General features: G+C 42.9%; 2 protein-coding genes and 1 non-coding gene across 3 annotated transcripts in view; 1 reads left to right on the top strand and 2 right to left on the bottom strand.

The window, feature by feature from the left end:
* LOC116356290 (sodium/potassium/calcium exchanger 1-like) overlaps nucleotides 1-3,813 on the top strand; it is a 49,450-nt gene extending 45,637 nt beyond the window's left edge. The window contains exon 9 of the mRNA XM_031801367.1: nucleotides 356-3,813. Within this exon, the coding sequence (XP_031657227.1) occupies nucleotides 356-605 (250 nt within the window). The 3' untranslated portion in view covers nucleotides 606-3,813. The remainder of the gene's footprint in view (nucleotides 1-355) is intronic.
* Nucleotides 1-11,483, bottom strand: part of LOC116356317 (uncharacterized) — a 124,655-nt gene extending 113,172 nt beyond the window's left edge. The window contains exon 1 of the mRNA XM_031801477.1: nucleotides 11,025-11,483. The gene's annotated coding sequence lies outside the window, so the exon portion shown is untranslated. The remainder of the gene's footprint in view (nucleotides 1-11,024) is intronic.
* Nucleotides 11,484-26,087: 14,604 nt separating this feature from the next.
* On the bottom strand, nucleotides 26,088-26,159 carry trnaq-cug (transfer RNA glutamine (anticodon CUG)). Its single transcript has one exon. It is a non-coding gene; the product is annotated as a tRNA-Gln (tRNA).
* Nucleotides 26,160-26,206: the final 47 nt, after the last annotated feature.

Below are 26,206 nucleotides of genomic sequence, written 5' to 3'. Positions count from 1 at the left end.
AGCTACACCGCTACATGGTAAAACAGTAGTGGGTAGTTCCAGTAGTTAGCTACACCGCTACATGGTAAAACAGTAGTGTGTAGCTCCAGTAGTTAGCTACACCATTACATGGTAAAACAGCTGTTAACTACTGAAAACACTACCAACATTTGAATACCTCCAAGCTACTCCAAAATGTATTCACATTCCTAGATGTAGTTCACTAGTCCCCAGAACTATGAGCTAACATCCTGTAACTGGTTCAGGCTCTGAGCAAGAGGCTTAAAGGACTATGGAAAAAAGGGGTTATGAGTCCAATTTATTAAAATTTGTCGACATAGCTGTACAAGGTAATAATATTTTTCTCCCCCCCCAGCCTGCCAGTCCCGTGGTTATTGTGGTCGTCGTTCCATGGTTTTGCTCCGGTGCCCGTCAGCTCCAACGGTCTGTTCTGTGCCATTGTGTTGCTCTTCCTCATGCTCCTCTTCGTCATCATCAGTATTGCTGTGTGTAAGTGGAGGATGAACAAGATGCTGGGATCTACCATGTTCCTTCTCTATTTTGTCTTCCTGGTGCTGAGTGTTCTGCTAGAGGACAGAGTTATCATCTGTCCTGTGTCCATCTGACACTATTGTCTTCCTGGTGCTGAGTGTTCTGCTAGAGGACAGAGTTATCATCTGTCCTGTGTCCATCTGACACTATTGTCTTCCTGGTGCTGAGTGTTCTGCTAGAGGACAGAGTTATCATCTGTCCTGTGTCCATCTGACACTATTGTCTTCCTGGTGCTGAGTGTTCTGCTAGAGGACAGAGTTATCATTGATTGAATTTATTTGACAATTTGGGCGCTTCAGCCGGTGACACCTCCACAAAATAGTTTGCTTCATAACATGAGATAATTAGTACAATTTCCTAATAAAACATTAAGTGCACACACACAAACGCACACACACAAATGCATACACACACACACACACAGAAACATACACACACGTGCTGGAGGATCAAGTCATTATATGCTCTGTTTCCAGCTGAGTCTAATTGTGTGAGGCCTCTCTTTTGGGGCTGATTGTGTGAGGCCTCTCTTTTGTCCAGCATGGTGTCTGACCAGATGAGTCTACAGGCATGGTTCCAAATTAAATAGATACTTCAGTTTAAAGTAAGTCGCTAACTAGCATTTGCGAGTAGATACCATAGACGTCCAGTCATTGCGCTAACACTAGTTAGCATTGGCTCACGGAACTACCTCTAATTTTCTTCATATTGGACGCAGAGACATACAGATGGTATCCATGAGTTCATTTGACTCTGGGGAAGTACATAAAGTGCTTCTTTGCCAACATCCAGAAGTATCTCTTCAACATTTTTCATTGGTAGCACTGGTGCTCCCAACTTTAAAAAGTTAGGAGCACCACATGAAACTTAGGAGCACCAGAAAACAAGATGTGTTTAATTCAGAGATACGGCCTATATTAGGCTTTTATGAATTCTACTTTTGAAGCATGTGTTGTGTCCTAGAAACTAATATGTAACACGGTAAAGAAATGTGTTTATTATAAAAGCTAAAATGTTGATACTAATACCTGTCATTGACATTACAAAAAGTTATTTTTGAAATATTAGGTTTCTACATTGTGTAAAAGCACAATTTTCCTATTTAGATACATTGAATTGGAAATTTCCCTTCAAACACTTCAGGTTTGTGATGACAACATGTAAGAGATCTGTCATTCATTCATTTCTATGATCATTGACCTACTGAAGAAGATATCCCTCTTCCTTTCTTTCTGTGTCCCCAGATGTTCAGATATACTGGTGAAGTTACCAGGTTGTTAGCTAGCTAGCCAATGAGGTAACATGACTGAACGAAGAATAAACAAGTGGTTAACGACGCACAAGTAGTTTTAGAATGGCCCAAAACAGAATTTCAGAATGTAAAATGTGGTCCCTGCGATCCGCAATAGACAAGTTGGTTGTTTCGCAACAAAACCGACACATGCCCAAATATGGGGCAAAACAGACTAGGTTTGTCTCCAATGTTTATTGAAAACATAAGTGAAGCTAGCTAGCTAGCAAATTTTAGCCATATTAGAATAGACACCTCTATTAGAAAACACCTCAAAACAAGACATGGTATCAATAACAAGGTCAAACTAGCTGAAACGAGTCACTTACTATTCGCCACATGGCAGCCTCTTGTCATTGTAGCCAGCTGTCTGGCCATCCAGAAGCATAACAACACATGGCAGCTTGTTGTCATTGTAGCCAGCTGTCTGGCCATCCAGAAGCATAACAACACATGGCAGCTTGTTGTCATTGTAGCCAGCTGTCTGGCCATCCAGAAGCATAACAACACATGGCAGCTTGTTGTCATTGTAGCTAGCTGTCTGGCCATCCAGAAGCATAACAACACATGGCAGCTTCTCGTCATTGTAGCTAGCTGTCTGGCCATCCAGAAGCATAACAACACATGGCAGCTTGTTGTCATTGTAGCCAGCTGTCTGGCCATCCAGAAGCATAACAACACATGGCAGCTTGTTGTCATTGTAGCCAGCTGTCTGGCCATCCAGAAGCATAACAACACATGGCAGCTTCTCGTCATTGTAGCCAGCTGTCTGGCCATCCAGAAGCATAACAACACATGGCAGCTTCTTGTCATTTTAGCTAGCTGTCTGGCCATCCAGAACCATAACAACACATGGCAGCTTCTTGTCATTTTAGCTAGCTGTCTGGCCATCCAGAACCATAACAACACATTAAGCTATTCACTTTATTGTACAGTAGAAGATGTTTTAACTCAGACAGCTTTTAGGGAAACACTTGTGACATTCTCTCGTTGGGTTAAACCACAGAAGATATTTTGACCTGGTTGGGCTAGAAGCAGGCCGTTTTCGCTGTAGTAATGATATAACCATGACGCTAACTAATCTGTTCTCACTTTGTTCTCTAACTATGGTACAGAGAAGCCTGATCATTACAATTATTATCTGGGAGATTCTTTTCCTAGTCGCTCCCAAAATAAAACTACTGGTCATACAACAAAATATTTCATATGCCACCAAACTGGTCGCACTTAACAGTCCTGTCTCTGTCTCTGTCGATGGACCTTTCAATGCATCATCGAAATATCCCAATCATTTGATTTCTAAAAGCTGTAGCAATGTCTACATTGAGTTGTTGGTGGATTATGACTATCCGAGGCTCTCTGACTGGCAACACAGTCAACACAATGTCAATTGAGATGTTGCCGAATTTCAATCACTTAAAAATGTCTGGTTTTGACTTTCAGAAATGCTGACCTAAGTATAAAGAAGTGCGAGTAGTGAAACGAGATGTATCATTTATTTTATTAATAATATAATATTATTACCAACAATGACTTTATTGCTTTAAGTAACGTGATAAAAGCCCAAGTAGAAAACAAGGCAGTTGAATAATAGATGTACAGAGAGTGAAAAGCTGTTCTCTCAGTATCAAGGTTATTTACATTTGATTTAGGATTTTGATGTGAAATTCAGTTCATATTCAGATCCGATTTCCTATTTTATATTTAGTTTTATACAAACATTTCTATTTAGTTTTCATGTTATTTAGTTTCAGTTTTAATGTTAGTGTCACGTCTACTCCCCTCTGGAGTTCGACGTTGCCGGGTTACGAACCACCGGTCCTGGGATCCATCATTACGTGCACCTACATGTCATCATGAACCTCCATTACCTACCCTTTATCTGTCACTCCCTTAGGTCCCCAGGCAGTATGATGCTGTGATATGAAGCTACTGTTATGTTGTCTGGTTCTATGTTTGTGGTTTTATTAAACGTTTCGCCTGCTTCTCCACTCACAGCGTCTTTGTTACAGTTAGGAACAGAAAGTAGCGTATGTGGGGGTGGGGGGTTTACCACTAAATTATTGTCAAAATTAATATAACCAGAAATGAGCTGTTTGGTCTAATTAAGTTTAGACATGCGTGGAGCAAGCAGTCATTTAGCTTTTTGGTCTATTGAGGTCTTGTATGGTGCTCATCTCAATGGGCGCATGCCTCTGCTCAGACACTGCATTCTTCTGCCAGATCTTGCATCACCTGGACAGGTGTTTAACATATCAGCTAACCATAGAGTAGTTGCTGCCTTGGCTAATGGGGATCCATAATAAATACAAATAAACTCAGGAAAAAAAGAAACGTCCCTTTTTTCAGGACCCTGTCTTTCAAAGATAATTTGTAAAAATCCAAATAACTTCACAGATCTTCATTGTAAAGGATTTAAACACTGTTTCCCATGCTTGTTCAATAAACCATAAACAATTGAATGAACAATTCAAGTATGCCTTATGACTAACGAGACATGGTGTGATGAAAGAAACATACAGGAACTCAAATCCTTCTGTTCACCTGATTTAGAATTCCTCACAATCAAATGTAGACCGCATTATCTACCAAGAGAATTCTCTTCGATTATAATCACAGCCGTATATATCCCCCCCCAAGCAGACACATCGATGGCTCTGAACAAACTTTATTTGACTCTTTGCAAACTGGAATCCATTTATCCGGAGGCTGCATTCATTGTAGCTGGGGATTTTAACAAGGCTAATCTGAAAACAAGACTCCCTAAATTTTATCAGCATATCGATTGCGCAACCAGGGGTGGAAAAACCTTGGGTCATTGTTACTCTAACTTCCGCGACGCATATAAGGCCCTGCCCCGCCCTCCTTTCGGAAAAGCTGACCATCCATTTTGTTGATCCCTGCCTACAGACAGAAACTAAAACAAGAGGCTCCCACACTGAGGTCTGTCCAACGCTGGTCCGACCAAGCTGACTCCACACTCCAAGACTGCTTCCATCACGTGGACTGGGATATGTTTCGTATTGCGAGTTCATTAGAACGTGCGTTGAAGATGTCGTTTCCATAGCAACGATTAAAACATTCCCTAACCAGAAACCGTGGATTGATGGCAGCATTCACGTGAAACTGAAAGCGTGAACTACTGCTTTTAATCAGGGCAAGGTGACTGGTAACATGACCGAATACAAACAGTGCAGCTATTCCCTCCGCAAGGCTATCAAACAAGCTAAGCGTCAGTACAGAGACAAAGTAGAATCTCAATTCAACGGCTCAGACACAAGAGGCATGTGGCAGGGTCTACAGTCAATCACGGACTACAAGAAGAAATCCAGCCCAGTCACGGACCAGGATGTCTTGCTCCCAGGCAGACTAAATAACTTTTTTGCCCGCTTTGAGGACAATACAGTGCCACTGACACGGCCTGCAACGAAAACATGCGGACTCTCCTTCACTGCAGCCGAGGTGAGTAAGACATTTAAACGTGTTAACCCTCGCAAGGCTGCAGGCCCAGACGGCATCCCCAGCCGCGCCCTCAGAGCATGCGCAGACCAGCTGGCCGGTGTGTTTACGGACATATTCAATCAATCCCTATACCAGTCTGCTGTTCCCACATGCTTCAAGAGGGCCACCATTGTTCCTGTTCCCAAGAAAGCTAAGGTAACTGAGCTAAACGACTACCGCCCCGTAGCACTCACTTCCGTCATCATGAAGTGCTTTGAGAGACTAGTCAAGAACCATATCACCTCCACCCTACCTGACACCCTAGACCCACCTGACGGGCCGCCCCCAGGTGGTGAGGGTAGGCAACAACATCTCCACCCCTCTGATCCTCAACACTGGGGCCCCACAAGGGTGCGTTCTGAGCCCTCTCCTGTACTCCCTGTTCACCCACGACTGTGTGGCCACGCACGCCTCCAACTCAATCATCAAGTTTGCGGACGACACAACAGTGGTAGGCTTGATTACCAACAACGACGAGACGGCCTACAGGGAGGAGGTGAGGGCCCTCGGAGTGTGGTGTCAGGAAAATAACCTCACACTCAACGTCAACAAAACTAAGGAGATGATTGTGGACTTCAGGAAACAGCAGAGGGAACACCCCCCTATCCACATCGATGGAACAGTAGTGGAGAGGGTAGCAAGTTTTAAGTTCCTCGGCATACACATCACAGACAAACTGAATTGGTCCACTCACACAGACAGCATCGTGAAGAAGGCGCAGCAGCGCCTCTTCAACCTCAGGAGGCTGAAGAAATTCGGCTTGTCACCAAAAGCACTCACAAACTTCTACAGATGCACAATCGAGAGCATCCTGGCAGGCTGTATCACCGCCTGGTACGGCAACTGCTCTGCCCACAACCGTAAGGCTCTCCAGAGGGTAGTGAGGTCTGCACAACGCATCACCGGGGGCAAACTACCTGCCCTCCAGGACACCTACACCACCCGATGTTACAGGAATGCCATAAAGATCATCAAGGACATCAACCACCCGAGCCACTGCCTGTTCACCCCGCTATCATCCAGAAGGCGAGGTCAGTACAGGTGCATCAAAGCTGGGACCGAGAGACTGAAAAACAGCTTCTCTCTCAAGGCCATCAGACTGTTAAACAGCCACCACTAACATTGAGTGGCTGCTGCCAACACACTGACACTGACACTGACTCAACTCCAGCCACTTTAATAATGGGAATTGATGGGAAATGATGTAAATATATCACTAGCCACTTTAAACAATGCTACCTTATATAATGTTACTTACCCTACATTATTCATCTCATATGCATACGTATATACTGTACTCTATATCATCGACTGCATCCTTATGTAATACATGTATCACTAGCCACTTTAACTATGCCACTTTGTTTACATATTCATCTCATATGTATACATATTCATCTCATATGTATATACTGTACTCGATACCATCTACGGTATCTTGCCTATGCTGTTCTGTACCATCACTCATTCATATATCCTTATGTACATATTCTTTATCCCCTTACACTGTGTATAAGACAGTAGTTTTGGAATTGTTAGTTAGATTACTTGTTGGTTATTACTGCATTGTCGGAACTAGAAGCACAAGCATTTCGCTACACTCGCATTAACATCTGCTAACCATGTGTATGTGACAAATAAAATTTGATTCGATTTGATTTGATTTAACAGCTATGAAAGCTTAGGACACTAAAGAGGCCTTTCTACTGACTATGAAAAACACCAAAAGAAAGATGCCCAGGGTCCCTGCTCATCTGCATGAATGTGCCTTAGGCATGCTGTAAAGAGGCATGAGGACTGCAGATTTGGCCAGGGCAATACATTGCAATGTCCATACTGTGAGACGCCTAAGACAGCGCAAAAGGGAGACAGGACAGACAGTTGATCTTCCTCGCAGTCTCAGACCACGTGTAACAACACCTGCACAGGATCGGTACATCCGAACATCACAACTGCGAGACAGTTACAGGATGGCAACAACTGCCCGAGTTACACCAGGAATGCACAATCCCTCCATCAGTGCTCAGACTGTCCACAATAGGCTGAGACAGGCCGGACTGAGGGCTGTGCATTCCTGAGGGCTGTGCATTCCTGTTGTAAGGCAGGTCCTCACCAGACATCACCGGCAACAACGTCGCCTATGGGCACAAACCCACCGTCGCTGGACCAGACAGGACTGGCAAAAAGTGCTCTTCACTGACGAGTCGTGGTTTTGTCTCACCAGGGGTGATGGTCGGATTTGCGTTTATCGTCGAAGGAATGAGCGTTACACCGAGGCCTGTACTCTGGGGCGGGATCGATTTGGAGGTGGAGGGTCCGTCATGGTCTGGGGCGGTGTGTCACAGTATCATCGGACCGAGCTTGTTGTCATTGCAGGCAATCTCAACGCTGTGCGTTACAGGGAAGACATCCTCCTCCCTCATGTGGTACCCTTCCTGCAGGCTCATCCTGACATGACCCTCCAGCATGACAATGCCACCAGCCATACTGCTTGTTCTGTGTGTGATTTCCTGCAAGACAGGAACCGAGCTTGTTGTCATTGCAGGCAATCTCAACGCTGTGCGTTACAGGGAAGACATCCTCCTCCCTCATGTGGTACCCTTCCTGCAGGCTCATCCTGACATGACCCTCCAGCATGACAATGCCACCAGCCATACTGCTTGTTCTGTGTGTGATTTCCTGCAAGACAGGAACCGAGCTTGTTGTCATTGCAGGCAATCTCAACGCTGTGCGTTACAGGGAAGACATCCTCCTCCCTCATGTGGTACCCTTCCTGCAGGCTCATCCTGACATGACCCTCCAGCATGACAATGCCACCAGCCATACTGCTTGTTCTGTGTGTGATTTCCTGCAAGACAGGAATGTCAGTGTTCTGCCATGGCCAGCGAAGAGCCTAGATCTCAATCCCATTGAGCATGTCTGGGACCTGTTGGATCGGAGGGTGAGGGCTAGGGCCATTCCCCCCAGAAATATCTGGGAACTTGCAGGTGCCTTGGTGGAAGAGTAGGGTAACATCTCACAGCAAGAACTGGCAAATCTGGTGCAGTCCATGAGGAGGAGATGCACTGCAGTACTTAATGCAGCTGGTGGCCACACCAGATACTGACTGTTACTTTTGATTTTGATCCCCCCCCCCCCGTTGTTCAGGGACACATTATTCCATTGCTGTTAGTCAAATGTCTGTGCAACTTGTTCAGTTTATATCTCAGTTGTTGAATCTTGTTATGTTCATACATATATTTACGCATGTTAAGTTTGCTGAAAATAAACGCAGTTGACAGTGAGAGGGTGTTTCTTTTTTTGCTGAGTTTACATCATAATATAGGTCACGTTCCCCTGCTTAGAAGTTGCATGCATCAACCAATGGTTGTGTGCCACGTCATCAACTGTGTCATCGACTGACAGATTGATATAACATAATGATGCAATTAGCTGATATGTAAAATATCTATCCAGGTGTTGCAAGATCTGGCAATGTCTAAGCAGTGGAACGCAGCCAATATCTGTGGTGCAGTTCATGGCAACACCATCTTGATGGGTCTACCTTTAAATTAAAATCTGCCAGATTCAGAAGCTTGAAACCCCATAAAATGTTTGGCTGTAATTTTGAGAAGAAAATCTACAACTTAACATAATTCATGATGATTTTTATTTCATTTGGTTAGTTTGGATTCAAAGATAATAGTTTCAGTATAGTTTTAATTTTTCAAAACAGGTTTGTTAATTATTTTATTTCAGTTTACTACATAGTTTTTTCAAGATGAGTTTCAGTTTTAGTTTCCTATAATAACTGTCCTCAGTATGACTCAAAAATATCAGAGTAATAGATGATGTGATTTATCATTGACATCTAATGATAGTGTTGGAGTAGTGTTTGGCCACGCAGTCGTGGGTGAACGGAGAGTACAGGAGGGGACTAAGGAACACCATAGCGCCCACGAAGCTCATCACAAAGCTAAGGACCCTGGGACTAAACACCTCCCTCTGCAACTGGATCCTGGACTTCCTGATGGGCCACGCCCAGGTGGTAAGAGTAGGCAAACAACACATCTGCCACGCTGAGCCTCAACACTAGGGCCCCTCAGGGGTGTGTTATTCTTACTACACGTGTCAACTCACTTGAAAACCAGGAATCAGTTACATCAAGAAGACCTTTTCACATCTTGTACACAGGCCTTCTCTACACAAGGCTCAAAGCATTAACTTTTCATTCTTGATGCACCCATCCCGTTAGCGGGATCATTTTCGTCAACCACCGCTGAATTGCAGAGCGCCAAATTCAAATGAAATTACTAAAAATATTTAATTTTCATGCAATCACAAGTGCAATATAGCAAAACACAGCTTAGCTTGTTGTTAGTCCACCTGGCGTGGCAGATTTCAATAGCTTTTCGGCGAAAGCATACCAAGTGTTTATGTAAGGACATCTCTCTCAGTAGACAAATTATTACAAACAGCTAGCAGCCAAGTAGATTGGTCACGAAAGTCAGAAAAGCAATCAATTAAAATGCTTGCCTTTGATGAATTTAGGATGTTTGCACTCACGAGACTCCCAGTTACACAATAAATGTTCCCTTTGTTCCATAAAGATTATTTTTTATATCCAAAATAGCTCCACTTGGTTGGCGTGTTATGTTCAGAAATCCACAGGCTCGAGCGTTCACGACATCGCAGACGAAAATTCCAAATAGTATCCGTAATGTTCATAGAAACATTTCAAATGTTTTTTATAATCAATCCTCAGGTTGTTTTTACAATATATAATCAATAATATATCAACTGGGACTGTAGCTTCTTCAATAGGAGAGAGAGAGAAAATGGCTGCTCCAAGCTGTTGCACATACAAAACGCTGCTGGCATCCAGCCATACAATGACGAGATGTGATCTTCCTTGCTCATTTTTCAAAATAAAAGCCTGAAACTATGTCTAAAGACTGTTCACACCTTGGGGAAGCCATAGGAAAAGGAATCTGGTTGATATCCCTTTAAATGGAGCGAAGGCAGGCTATGGAACATGGAGCTTTCAAAATAGAGGCCACTTTCTGGTTTGATTTTCCTCAGGTTTTCGCATGCAATCAGTTCAGTTATACTCACAGACAATATTTTTGACAGTTTTGGAAACTTTATAGAGTTTACTATCCTAATCTGACAATTATATGCATATTCTAGATTCTGGGCCTGAGAAATAGGCAGTTTAATATGGGTAGGTTTTTCATCCAAACATCAAAATACTGCCCCCTACACTCAAGAGGTTAAAACGTAGAATTCTAAAGTCTTTACTGGTAGTGCTGTGAAGCAAAGGATCGCAGTTACAATACTGCTACAACTAGCAGGCAGACAGAAAATGGTATTGTTGGAAATCAACTCCTTCAGTCAGTAGCTTAGTTGTAGTTTTTGTAAAACTTCAGTCTACAGCAATTGTAGATCTTATCAAATTTAGGAAGGTCTAAAAGAGTCTACTGAGATACAACAATAATTTTATTAAATACCCCTTAAACAAATTTCACATACTTCAACTCTAATTGTCTTACAAAAAACAATATTTGAAAATATTTTTCAAGCAGTACATCCCCCTTACAAAACAATCATCAAAATAAATATAATGTAAAGCAACCTTAAACAACTATATCCCGCTAATTTTACCCATAAATAATTCTCCCATCATTACTACACCGGTGGTTAATGCTAATTTTCTACATACCTTTGTCATTTATTTCAGTCAGGAACTTTGGGAAGAATGGTCACAGCACCCACAAGCTTTTTGCGTTTCCTAAACTTCACTTAATCAATCCAATTGATTGTAAAATGGAACTCCACACGCAAGCCTAGTTAGTAAGATATCCGTCTTCAGCTTTCAGCTTCTCGTCCTCGTCTCGTTAATAATCAAAAAATAAATGTATCTTCCGGATACTTCCACTGCCGGCCCAGTGCAGTTTCTTCTTTTCCATGTATTCGTTTTACCAGCCCTCTTCCTCGCTCATCATGCAACGGTATAGCCCAAATAATGATATTTTAGGCAAACCCATACTCTCGACATTATTATCTCGTTTTGCGCGTTCCACTTCCAGAGTAGTTTTAGATTTCTTTCAGGCGCAATTCATGTCAATCCTTCATACTTTTAGAATCTCCTTCAACTAATTGTCGCGTATCATGTCATTATTTTTCATTCGTCCAGTAGTCTACAGGCTTCGTGTTCTAAGAGTTCAGTTATCCTTCCTCTTTTCTTACAGAAATTATTTCAGCTATGACGTTCTCCCATTCTTACTCAATTCCTTTACAGTCATTCAATTTACTTAATTAATTGTATTTTCATAATATTGTTGAAAGTCTTTCAAAGTCTTACTTAAATCCTATCCACCTTCTTCTATGAAACAAAAACATTTCACTTAATCACCAGTTTCTCATTTATTTACTTAGTTGCCCAACTACTTCCACCTAATCTGTCACGGTGCTCTCTTTAATACACACTGAGAAAACAAAAACAACACACAAAACAAACTGTATTTGGTTAGGAACATCTTCCTTTCTTATTAAAAATGTCCAATTGATTCATGACTAATATACACAGTTGAAGTTGGAAGTTTACATACACCTTAGCCAAATACATTTAAACTCAGTATTTCACAATTTCTGACATTTAATCCTAGTAAAATGTCCCTGTTTTAGGTCAGTTAGGATCACCACTTTATTTCAAGAATGTGACATGTCAGAATAATAGTAGAGAGAAAGATTTATTTCAGCTTTAATATCTTTCATCACATTCCCAGTGGGTCAGAAGTTTACATACACTCAATTAGTATTTGGTAGCATTGCCTTTAAATAATTTAACTTGGGACAAATATTTTGGGTAGCCTTCCACAAGCTTCCCACAATAAGTTGGGTGAATTTTGGACCATTCCTCCTGACAGAGCTGGTGTAACTGAGTCAGGTTTGTAGGCCTCCTTGCTCACACATGCTTTTTCAGTTCTGCCCACACATTTCCTATAGGATTGAGGTCAGTGCTTTGTGATGGACACTCAAATAGCTTCACTTTGTTGTCCTCAAGCCATTTTGCCACAACTTTGGAAGTATGCTTGGGGTCATTGTCCATTTGAAAGCCCCATTTGCGACCAAGCTTTAACTGATGTCTTGAGATGTTGCTTCAATATATATATATATCCACATAATTTCCCTCCCTCATGTCACCATCTATTTTGTGAAGTGCACCAGTGCCTCCTGCAGCAAAGCACCCCCACAACATGATGCTGCCACACCCCTGCTTCACGGTTGGGATGGTTTTCTTTGGCTTGCAAGCCTCCCCCTTTTTCCTCCAAACATAACGATGGTCATTATGGCCAAACAGTTCTATTTTTGCTTCATCAGATCAAAGAACATTTCTCCAAAAAGTATGATCTTTGTCCCCATGTGCAGTTGCAAACCTCTGGCTATTTTATGGCGGTTTTGGAGCAGTGGCTTCTTCCTTGATGAGCGGCCTTTCAGGTTATGTTGATATAGGACTCGTTTTACTGTGGATATAGATACTTTTGGACCTGTTTCCTCCAGCATCTTCAGAAGGTCATTTGCTGTTGTTCTGGGATGGATTTGCACTTTTCGCACCAAAGTACATTCATCTCTAGGGGAAAGAACGTGTCTTCTTCCTGAGCGGTATGACGGCTGCGTGGTCCCATGGTGTTTATACTTGCTTCCTATTGTTTTTACAGATGAACGTGGTACCTTCAGGCATTTGGAAATTGCTCCCAAGGATGAACCAGGCTTGTGGAGGTCTACAATTTTTTTCTAAGGTCTTGGCTGATTTCTTTTGAATTTCCCATGATGTCAAGCAAAGAGGCACTGAGTTTGAAGGTAGGCCTTGAAATACATCCACAGGTACACCTCCAATTGACTCAAATGATGTCAATTAGCCTCTGAAGCTTCTAAAGCCATGACATCATTTTCAGGAATTTTCCAAGCTGTTTAAAGGCACAATCAACTTATACTTATACTTATACTTAACTTATACTTATACTGATACAGTGAATTATAAGTGAAATAATCTGTCTGTAAACTATTGTTGGAAAAATTACAAAGTAAATGTCCTAACCGACTTGCCAAAACTATAGTTTGTTAACAATACATTTGTGGAGTGGTTGAAAAACTAGTTTTAATGACTCCAACCTAAGTGTATGTAAACTTCTGACTTCAACTGTATATACAGTATATCATTGTAATGCATTCTCTTAATTTCTATAGCGTTTTTAGTCCACACAGGTTTGGATGTTCATCCGGTTCACACAGGTTTGGATGTTAACGTTAGATGGCAGTTTCAGACCTGCCAACCCTGTCCAACTTTTTAGAGTACCAGAGGCACGCGGCAAATTGGAGATTCAACTCGCAAATCTAGTGAGAAGACATTTTAGAAGCATTGACTCTGTAGCTAATACCGGACACTCATTCACTCTTCGTCGCGCAGTCTTCTAAACTCCCGACTCCATTTAATGCCAAGATGTTTATTTATCATTTTACTTTTGTAATGCTTTTGACGTGGATCATAATTACAGTTTCAGGTGGCATGATCCTCGTATTGTTACGTGGAAAATACAACTCATGGGATGCAGAATTAAATGTAAATCACACTCGCACAAATGTGACCAGTTATTTTTCATATTTGCATTTCATTTCTTTCACTAGCAATTGCGAGTGAACTGCTGGCAGTTTAGAGCCCACTGAATGTCCATCTTATGTTCGCTAACATTAGCTTGAAACAATTAGTGTTAACCTTTCCCCAACACACGGAGTCGAAAAGGGTCCATGTGTTTATGTACAGCTGACAGTCGGCAAACTCAGCATCACAACAGGAGGAGCAGACACGGGGTAGCTACGTCCAATAATAATGATGATATTCATCTCCATGTCTGTTGACACAAACTCTGTATATGTCTGTGTGTTGCAGCTCGAGAATCGGGATGTTAGGTTTACTCAGGGGAATTATTTTTTATTAAAATGTTTTTAATTATTTATTTTTTAAATCCATATTCATTTCTGCATACTTTTAACTTTGATCTCGTACCTGTGTACATGGACAGAGAATTGAGTAGTTGGTATGCAAAATACCTGCATGTTGGCAGGTCTGCAGTTCGCTTGGAACTCACCCTATATATCTGTCTCAGTTCGGGCTTCTCCTTCAGTGGAGGCCGGGTTTCCTTGAGCCACTTGGTGGCCCCTGTGCACGGTTAACCCAGGTCCTCAGGGGCCCTTGTGCACGGTTAACCCAGGTCCTCAGGGGCCCCTGTGCACGGTTAACCCAGGTCCTCAGGCGCCCCTGTGCACGGTTAACCCAGGTCCTCAGGCGCCCCTATGCACGGTTAACCCAGGTCCTCAGGGGCCCCTGTGCACGGTTAACCCAGGTCCTCAGGGGCCCCTCCCATGCAGATCGAGGCATCATAAGCCACCTTGGGTTCATCTTGTGGTTATGTGCACCAGGTGTTGTTTACCCCTCCCTGGCTTAGTTTCTCAGAAGCAAAAATGATTAGGAACAAATAGGGGTTTGTTCTACTCCTCCAGGCTCTCTCCATCTCGGGTCACACCATGTCCTTGGCTATACACCCAGACCAGCTGCAGGGAGCTAGAGGAGAATAATCCCTTTACAGAGGCACAGGATTAGTAGCTATCAATATTCATACAGATAGTGCAAACATAGCAGGTATAAACATACTTTCCCCCCGATTGCTCAGTTTGGTCAGGCGGCCAGCTCTAGGAAGAGTCTTGGTGGATCCAAACTTCTTCCATTTAAGAATGATGGAGGCCACTATGTTCTTGGGGACCTTCAATGCTGCAGACATTGTTTGGTACCCTTCCCCTGACCTGTGCCTCGACACAATCCTGTCTCTGAGCTCTACGGACAATTCCTTCAACCTCATGGTTTGGTTTTTGCTCTGATGTCCACTGTCAACTGTGGGACCTTAAATAGACAGGTGTGTGCCTTTCCAAATCATGTCCAATCAATGGAATTTACCACAGGTGGACTCCAATCAAGTTGTAGAAACATCTCAAGGATGATCAACGGAAACAGGATGCATCTGAGCTCAATTTCGAGTCTCATAGCAAAGGGTCTGAATACTTAATAATGAAATCTGAAATCTCTAAAAACCTGTTTTTGCTTTGTCATTATGTGGTATTGTGTGTAGATTGACGTGGACCTGAATGCTTTCCGAAAGCACTGTACATTATAGTTCTCAATCAGGGAGAGACTCCCTGTGATGGAGCACCAACAAGCCTAGAGAGACATAAGTCACTGGTGGACCAAGTTCCAATAGGTAGGCTTACCTTTCAAGTAGCCTCTATCAAAAACCAATAAGATAGCCTCATAACCAGTTACTAGGCTACATATTTATCTCCATAGTAATTGGGGGTCTGCCTGTACAGCTCAGTTGGTAGAGCTTAGCAATTTGCAACACAAGTGTTGAGAGTTCAATTCCCACAGGGGACCAGTATGAACATGAATGCCCTCACTACTGTAAGTCACTCTGGTTATTATGAACATCTGCTAAATCACAAAAATGTCATTGTAAAATTAAGATTTATTTCTAATTGAAGGCAATGTTACTGGACCAGAAAGGAGAGAAAGGTTGCTTCAAAAGTAGTCACACTCCTTGATTCTTTTCACATTTTGTTGTGTTACAGCCTGAATTTAAAATGGATTGAGATGTGTGTAACTGACCCACACACCATATTCCATAACATCCAAGTAGAATTGTGCTTTTAGAGACAAATTAATACAAATGTAATAGCTGAAATGTTTTGAGTCAATATGGCAAGCTTAAATATGTTCAGGAGTAAAAATGTGCTTAACAAGTCACATAATAAGTTGCATGGAAAACCTCTATGTGGAATAAAAGTGTTAATATGATTTTTGAATGACTACCTCATGTCTGTACCCCAAACAATACACTTTGGATGGTGTATTAATACATCCAGTTACTATAAAGATACAGGCGTCCTTCCTAACTCAGTTGCTGGAGAGGAAGGAAACCACTCAGGGATTTCACCATGAGGCCAATGGTGATTTAAAAACCGTTACAGAGTTTAATGGCTGTGATAGGAGAAAACTGAGGATGGATCAACAACATGGTAGTTACTCCACAATACTAACCTAAAGGACAGAGTGAAAAGAAGGAAGCCTGTACAGAATACAAATATTCCAAAAGATGCATTCTGTTTGCAATAAGGCACTAAAGTAAAACTGCAAAAAAATGTGGCAAAGAAATACATTTTATTTCCCGAATACAAAGTGTTATGTTTGGGGAAAATCCAATACAACACATTACTGAGTACCACTCTCCGCATGCTGGTAGCTGCATCATGTTATGGGTATGATTGCCATCGGCAAGGACTACGGAGTTTTTTAGGGTAAAAAGAAATGGAATGGAGCTAAGCACAGCAAAAATCCTAGAGATAACCTGGTTCAGTCTGCTTTCCAACAGACACTGAGAGACAAATTCACCTTTCAGCAGGATAATAACCTAAAACACAAGGCCAAATATACGCTGGAGTTGCTTACCAAGACAACATTTAATATTCCTGAGTGGCCTAGTTACAGTTTCAACATTAAATTGTCTTGAAAATCTATGGCAAGACCTTGAAAATGGTTGTCTAACAATGATCAACAACCAACTTGACAGAGCTTGACATTTTTTTTTCAAGAATAAACTGTAAATATTGCACAATCCAGGTGTGCCAAGCTCTTAAAGACTTGCCCAGAAAGACTCACAGCTGTAATCCTTTCCAAAGGTGATTCTAACATGTATTGACTCAGGGGTGTGAATACTTTATGTCAAGTAGATGTTTCTGTATTACATTTTTAAAACATTTGCAAATATTTTTTTTACATATTTTGAGTAGATGGGTGAGAAAAAAAACAGACTGAAACCATTTTGAATTCAGGCTATAACACAACTCAGAAGTGGCCCCACTGCCAAATTTCAGAAGACGATCTTTACTGTCCTAGATGGGTTTTTAAGTTCTGGTCAAATCACCAAAAAATAACATGACTTTTTGGCTATTTAACACCCTAAAATTTTTATACTTAGCCGAAATTAATCAAGAATGTTACAAAACCTCCAGGGCGTCCTATTGTAGCGGGCATTGGTGCAGTAACGGCCCCTCTATCATTGATGCAGTAACGCCCCTCTATCATTGGTGCAGTAACGTTCCCTCTATCATTGATGCAGTAACACCCCTCTATCATTGGTGCAGTAACGGCCCTCTATCATTGGTGCAGTAACGGCCCCTCTATCATTGGTGCAGTAACGCCCCTCTATCATTGGTGCAGTAACGCCCCTCTATCATTGGTGCAGTAACGGCCCCTCTATCATTGGTGCAGTAACGGCCCCTCTATCATTGGTGCAGTAACGCCCCTCTATCATTGGTGCAGTAACGCCCCTCTATCATTGATGCAGTAACGCCCCTCTATCATTGGTGCAGTAACACCCCTCTATCATTGGTGCAGTAACGGCCCCTCTATCATTGGTGCAGTAACGGCCCCTCTATCATTGGTGCAGTAACAGGCCCCTCTATCATTGGTGCAGTAACGGCCCCTCTATCATTGGTGCAGTAACAGGCCCCTCTATCATTGGTGCAGTAACAGGCCCCTCTATCATTGGGGCAGTAACACCCCTCTATCATTGGTGCAGTAACGGCCCTCTATCATTGGTGCAGTAACAGGCCCCTCTATCATTGGTGCAGTAACGGCCCCTCTATCATTGGTGCAGTAACGGCCCCTCTATCATTGGTGCAGTAACACCCCTCTATCATTGGTGCAGTAACGCCCCTCTATCATTGGTGCAGTAACACCGCTCTATCATTGATGCAGTAACGCCCCCTCTATCATTGGTGCAGTAACACCCCTCTATCATTGGTGCAGTAACGGCCCCTCTATCATTGGTGCAGTAACAGGCCCCTCTATCATTGGTGCAGTAACGGCCCTCTATCATTGGTGCAGTAACAGGCCCCTCTATCATTGATGCAGTAACAGGCCCCTCTATCATTGGTGCAGTAACGGCCCTCTATCATTGGTGCCGTAACGCCCCTCTATCATTGGTGCAGTAACGGCCCCTCTATCATTGATGCAGTAACGCCCCTCTATCATTGGTGCAGTAACACCCCTCTATCATTGGTGCAGTAACGCCCCTCTATCATTGGTGCAGTAACACCCCTCTATCATTGGTGCAGTAACACCCCTCTATCATTGGTGCAGTAACGCCCCTCTATCATTGGTGCAGTAACACCCCTCTATCATTGATGCAGTAACAGGCCCCTCTATCATTGGTGCAGTAACACCCCTCTATCATTGGTGCAGTAACACCCCTCTATCATTGGTGCAGTAACACCCCTCTCTCATTGGTGCAGTAACGGTCTCAGAACAGCTTCCCTCCTTTATAAAGGACACCAGCAGTATGGTCTCAGAACAGCTCCCCTCCTAAAGGACACCAGCAGTATGGTCTCAGAACAGCTCCCCTCCTAAAGGACACCAGCAGTATGATCTCAGAACAGCTCCCCTCCTTTGTAAAGGACACCAGCAGTATGGTCTCAGAACAGCTCCCCTCCTTTGTAAAGGACACCAGCAGTATGGTCTCAGAACAGCTCCCCTCCTTTATAAAGGACACCAGCAGTATGATCTCAGAACAGCTCCCCTCCTAAAGGACACCAGCAGTATGGTCTCAGAACAGCTCCCCTCCTAAAGGACACCTGCAGTATCGTCTCAGAACAGCTCCCCTCCTAAAGGACACCAGCAGTCTGGTCTCAGAACAGCTCCCCTCCTAAAAGACACCAGCAGGATGGTCTCAGAACAGCTCCCCTCCTAAAGGACACCAGCAGTATGGTCTCAGAACAGCTCCCCTCCTTTGTAAAGGACACCAGCAGTATGAACTATATTATTGAATCTCTTGATCCTCTCCCTGAGAATACTTTGTTAGTTACTTTTGATGTTGAGTCGTTATACACTAATATTCCACACGAGGGCGGTATTGAAGCTATGGAACATTTTCTTCTGCAACGTGACCCTAACGAACTACCTTCCAGTGCTGCATTATAACATTGTCTGAAATGGTACTCACACACAACTACTTCATGTTTCTAAATGATTTCTTTATTCAGACGACGGGTACTACTATGGGATCCCCCATGGCTCCTAACTATGCTAATTTGTATGTGGGTTACATGGAGAAACAGTCCATTTACAATCCTCTCAATAAAAAAATATTGCCTAACATCATTATGCGGAAACTGTATATTGATGATATTTTTGTTCTATGGAGGAGTGATGCAAAACAGCTCCAGGCGTTCCATGCTTTTTTTAACTCCTGTTCTGAGCATCTGAGATGTACTATGTCATCTGATACACGTCAAATCAGTTTCCTTAATCTTCTGATCTTGTGTGAAGATAATGTTCTATACACTGATCTTTACAGGAAACCTACTGATCGTAACAGTTTGTTGAGGGCTGATAGTTGTCACCAGCTTCCCCTGAAAAACAGTTTGCACTACAGCCAATACTACTGAATCAAAAGAATTTGCAAAAAACAATTACATTTCGACAGAAATATGGCTGAGAAGCAAAGAAAATTCAAGGAGAGGGGCTACAAAATTGATCAGATTAATACAGCAGTTGAGAAAATTCTAAACAAAAGGTCAGTCCCGCAAAAATCAGCATTCTTGCGTTCTAACTACCTGCTATTCAAAGTCCTCTGAACAAATTAAGAGAATTGTTCACAAACATTGGCACATTCTAAGATCCGATGACAGTCTCGGTAATGTGTTTTCGGACCCTCCCTTGGTGGTATTCTCTCCGGGCAGAAATCTCAGAGACCAATTGATAAACTCTGGTTTACCATCCCAAGATATCCCTGCAGAAAGTATATTTGCGCCCCTACTGGATGGAAACTACAAGTGTAATGGCTGTCCTCAATGCAATGGCACTTATAAATATAGATCCTTCAAACACCCTCAAACAGGGAAGCAGATCCCAATCAAAGGTGTTATCACTTGGTCCACTAAGGCAGTTATTTATCTTATAACTTGTCCTTGTGGTAAAACAAATATGTGGGTAAAACAAAGCATCGTAGCACCATTAAGTGCAAAACCCGACCTACCCAGTTGCGGCCCACTTTTTGGAAGTGAACCACCCGATTTCGTCCATACGTTATATCGGCATCGAACATGTCACCCTCCCTAGGAGAGGGGGTGACCGCTGCGATTTATTGTTAAAACGAGAAGCAGCCTAGATCTTAAATTTAAAAACCCTTGCTCGTCTCGGTCTCAACCTAGACTTTGATCTGAAGCCATTCTTGTGATTATTGTGATTTTGCTATTGTAAATGTCTGTAGGCTTATGTAGCCAAATTGTTTCTATAATCGTATGCTATCCATTCATGTTTTTGGTATGTTATTTTTTATATCTGAGAATTAACCAATGATATCAGGCCACACCCGACCATGATTACAGACAACTGTGTGTGTCCTTTGACACTATATAAACAAGTCACCCCGCAGTGTTTGTCATTATACCCTGATGAAGACAGCTTGTCTGTCGAAACGTTGGTTATTAAATGATTGCATTTGAACTCCTAGTGTGCGGCTCTCCGTTCATTTTTGCGTTCTACTCCTCTAGCCAGCACCTCGCCTAAATAGATGTGCGTTTCTTTTGCCTCTAGGCTACAATGTATCGCCTACTAGTAAGTAACAGAATATGGCAAAACACTGGATCTGCCTGATTTTTGTTCCGTAAGGCATGGGTCGATTTATTGATGGGTGTGTACAGTATCACAGAGTGATTTTACCCGACGGGGGAAGTCAACCACTAAAGGGTGGTTGTATATATGTTATAACGGTCAAAAACATGGCATGTCCATCCAATGAAATGGTGAAGTTCCTCTACTCACATCCCAGGATCACACGAGGATTGTTGTCAAACGGTCACTGAACTAGACACTGCTATACTATCAAAATAAACCTAAAATTCATGAACATTTTGGAATTATCATTTTTGGACAGTTGGATTATTTTTCCTACTTCTGTTGTATAAGAGAATAATGTGTCTCAGGTCGACCAACATAATATGCATCCAATGAAATAAATCGACTTGGCGCGAGCAGTGCTTGATCCCACACCAGTCATTCACGTGACCGCGCACAAATCACACGAACGCTCACGGACGTCACCGGTGACATGTTGGAAGAGAATCCCGGAGCAGTGCTCAGGATCAGAAATCCAGTCAGTATCTGGTGTGACCACCGTTTGCCTCAATCATAGCGACACCTCCTTCCCATAGAATCAAATCAAATTGTATTCATCACATGCGCGGAATATATTATTTATTTGTATTTTATTTAACTTATTTAACTAGGCAATACCTTACCATGAAATGCTTAGTTACAAGCCCTTATTAACCAATAATGCAGTTCAAGAAATGGAGTTAAGAAAATATTTACTAAATAAACTAAAGTAAAGAAAATATATATGTATTAAAACAAATAAATATACAAAAATAATAAAACATGACACAATAAAATACTAATGAAGCTAAATACAGGGGGTACTGACCTGTACTGAGTCAATGTACTAGGGTACAGGTTAGTCAAGGTAAATACAGGGGGTACTGACCTGTACTGAGTCAATGTACTAGGGTACAGGTTAGTCAAGGTATATACAGGGGGTACTGACCTGTACTGAGTCAATGTACTAGGGTACAGGTTAGTCAAGGTAAATACAGGGGGTACTGACCTGTACCGAGTCAATGTACTAGGGTACAGGTTAGTCAAGGTATATACAGGGGGTACTGACCTGTACCGAGTCAATGTACTAGGGTACAGGTTAGTCAAGGTATATACAGGGGGTACTGACCTGTACTGAGTCAATGTACTAGGGTACAGGTTAGTCAAGGTAAATACAGGGGGTACTGACCTGTACTGAGTCAATGTACTAGGGTACAGGTTAGTCAAGGTAAATACAGGGGGTACTGACCTGTACTGAGTCAATGTACTAGGGTACAGGTTAGTCAAGGTATATACAGGGGGTACTGACCTGTACTGAGTCAATGTACTAGGGTACAGGTTAGTCAAGGTATATACAGGGGGTACTGACCTGTACTGAGTCAATGTACTAGGGTACAGGTTAGTCAAGGTAAATACAGGGGGTACTGACCTGTACCGAGTCAATGTACTAGGGTACGGGTTAGTCAAGGTATATACAGGGGTACTGACCTGTACCGAGTCAATGTACTAGGGTACAGGTTAGTCAAGGTATATACAGGGGGTACTGACCTGTACTGAGTCAATGTACTAGGGTACAGGTTAGTCAAGGTAAATACAGGGGGTACTGACCTGTACTGAGTCAATGTACTAGGGTACAGGTTAGTCAAGGTATATACAGGGGGTACTGACCTGTACTGAGTCAATGTACTAGGGTACAGGTTAGTCAAGGTAAATACAGGGGGTACTGACCTGTACCGAGTCAATGTACTAGGGTACAGGTTAGTCAAGGTATATACAGGGGGTACTGACCTGTACCGAGTCAATGTACTAGGGTACAGGTTAGTCAAGGTATATACAGGGGGTACTGACCTGTACTGAGTCAATGTACTAGGGTACAGGTTAGTCAAGGTAAATACAGGGGGTACTGACCTGTACTGAGTCAATGTACTAGGGTACAGGTTAGTCAAGGTAAATACAGGGGGTACTGACCTGTACTGAGTCAATGTACTAGGGTACAGGTTAGTCAAGGTATATACAGGGGGTACTGACCTGTACTGAGTCAATGTACTAGGGTACAGGTTAGTCAAGGTATATACAGGGGGTACTGACCTGTACTGAGTCAATGTACTAGGGTACAGGTTAGTCAAGGTAAATACAGGGGGTACTGACCTGTACCGAGTCAATGTACTAGGGTACGGGTTAGTCAAGGTATATACAGGGGTACTGACCTGTACCGAGTCAATGTACTAGGGTACAGGTTAGTCAAGGTATATACAGGGGGTACTGACCTGTACCGAGTCAATGTACTAGGGTACAGGTTAGTCAAGGTAAATACAGGGGGTACTGACCTGTACCGAGTCAATGTACTAGGGTACAGGTTAGTCAAGGTATATACAGGGGTACTGACCTGTACCGAGTCAATGTACTAGGGTACAGGTTAGTCAAGGTATATACAGGGGGTACTGACCTGTACTGAGTCAATGTACTAGGGTACAGGTTAGTCAAGGTAAATACAGGGGGTACTGACCTGTACTGAGTCAATGTACTAGGGTACAGGTTAGTCAAGGTAAATACAGGGGGTACTGACCTGTACCGAGTCAATGTACTAGGGTACAGGTTAGTCAAGGTAAATACAGGGGGGTACTGACCTGTACTGAGTCAATGTACTAGGGTACAGGTTAGTCAAGGTATATACAGGGGGTACTGACCTGTACTGAGTCAATGTACTAGGGTACAGGTTAGTCAAGGTATATACAGGGGGTACTGACCTGTACCGAGTCAATGTACTAGGGTACAGGTTAGTCAAGGTATATACAGGGGGTCCTGACCTGTACCGAGTCAATGTACTAGGGTACAGGTTAGTCAAGGTATATACAGGGGGTCCTGACCTGTACCGAGTCAATGTACTAGGGTACAGGTTAGTCAAGCTATATACAGGGGGTACTGACCTGTACCGAGTCAATGTACTAGGGTACAGGTTAGTCAAGGTAAATACAGGGGGTACTGACCTGTACCGAGTCAATGTACTAGGGTACAGGTTAGTCAAGGTATATACAGGGGGTACTGACCTGTACCGAGTCAATGTACTAGGGTACAGGTTAGTCAAGGTATATACAGGGGGTACTGACCTGTACCGAGTCAATGTACTAGGGTACAGTTTAGTCAAGGTATATACAGGGGGTACTGACCTGTACCGAGTCAATGTACTAGGGTACAGGTTAGTCAAGGTATATACAGGGGGTACTGACCTGTACCGAGTCAATGTACTAGGGTACAGGTTAGTCAAGGTATATACAGGGGGTACTGACCTGTACCGAGTCAATGTACTAGGGTACAGGTTAGTCAAGGTATATACAGGGGGTACTGACCTGTACCGAGTCAATGTACTAGGGTACAGGTTAGTCAAGGTATATACAGGGGGTACTGACCTGTACCGAGTCAATGTACTAGGGTACAGGTTAGTCAAGGTATATACAGGGGGTACTGACCTGTACCGAGTCAATGTACTAGGGTACAGGTTAGTCAAGGTATATACAGGGGGTACTGACCTGTACCGAGTCAATGTACTAGGGTACAGGTTAGTCAAGGTATATACAGGGGGTACTGACCTGTACCGAGTCAATGTACTAGGGTACAGGTTAGTCAAGGTAAATACAGGGGGTACTGACCTGTACCGAGTCAATGTACTAGGGTACAGGTTAGTCAAGGTATATACAGGGGGTACTGACCTGTACCGAGTCAATGTACTAGGGTACAGGTTAGTCAAGGTAAATACAGGGGGTACTGACCTGTACCGAGTCAATGTACTAGGGTACAGGTTAGTCAAGGTATATACAGGGGGTACTGACCTGTACCGAGTCAATGTACTAGGGTACAGGTTAGTCAAGGTATATACAGGGGGTACTGACCTGTACCGAGTCAATGTACTAGGGTACAGGTTAGTCAAGCTATATACAGGGGGTACTGACCTGTACCGAGTCAATGTACTAGGGTACAGGTTAGTCAAGGTAAATACAGGGGGTACTGACCTGTACTGAGTCAATGTACTAGGGTACAGGTTAGTCAAGGTCATTTGTACATGTAGGTAAGGGTAAAGTGTGACTATGCATAGATAATAAACATTGAGTGTGTGTGGGGGGGGGGGGGGGGGGGTGTAAATAGTCCGGGTGGCCATTTGATCAGTCTGTCGATTGTTTCCTGTGGAATGTTGAATATTTGCTGGAACTGGAACACGTTGTCGTAAGATCCAGAGCATCCCAAACATGCTCAATGGGTGGCATGTCTGGTGAGTATGCAGGACTTGGAAGAACTGGGACATTTTCAGCTTCCAGGAATTGTGTACAGAGTCCTGCGACATGGAGCTGGGCATTATCATGCTGAAACATGAGGTGATGGTGGTGGCTGAATGGCACAACAATGGGCCTCAGGATCTCGTCACGGTATCTCTGTTCATTCAAAATGCCATCAACAAAATGTAATTATGTTTGTTGTACATAGCTTATGACTGCCCATACCCCACCGCCACCAACGTTGACAGAGGCAAGCCACTTGACCATGCGACACCATACACGTGGTTTGCGGTTGTGAGGCGGGTTGGATGTACTGCCAAATTCTCTGAAACAACGTTGGAGGAGGCTTATGGTAGAGAAATTAACATTCAATTCTCTGGCAACAGCTCTGGTGGACAGTCCTGCAGTCAGCATGCAAATACACACTCCGTCAAAACTTGAGACATCTGTGTTGTGACAAAATTTTAGAGTGACCATTTGTTGACCCCAGCACAAGGTGCACCTGTGTAATGATCATGCTGTTTAATCATATTCTTTACATGCCACACCTGTCAGGTGGATGGATTATATTGGCAAAGGAGAATGGGGAATTGAGAGGAGTATGATTACTTGTTTAAGGTTGAATACATTTGTGCACAACATTTGAGAGAAATAAGCCTTCTACGCATATGTAAAGTGTCTGTGATCTTTCATTTCTGCGGATGAAACATGGGAAACTGCTTTGACTCGCAGCTAAGAACTTCAAAAGTTCAGGTCCTACCGAGATTTGAACTCGGATCGCAGGATTCAGAGTCCTGAGTGCTAACCATTACACCATAGAACCATATATTTCTACCGCATACCTACGACACTAATTTGATGTAACTCTGA

Source organism: Oncorhynchus kisutch, linkage group LG22 (assembly GCF_002021735.2).
Source record: "Oncorhynchus kisutch isolate 150728-3 linkage group LG22, Okis_V2, whole genome shotgun sequence".
In the NCBI taxonomy this organism is placed as follows: domain Eukaryota; kingdom Metazoa; phylum Chordata; class Actinopteri; order Salmoniformes; family Salmonidae; genus Oncorhynchus; species Oncorhynchus kisutch.
This window is presented reverse-complemented; position numbering and strand designations above follow the sequence as displayed.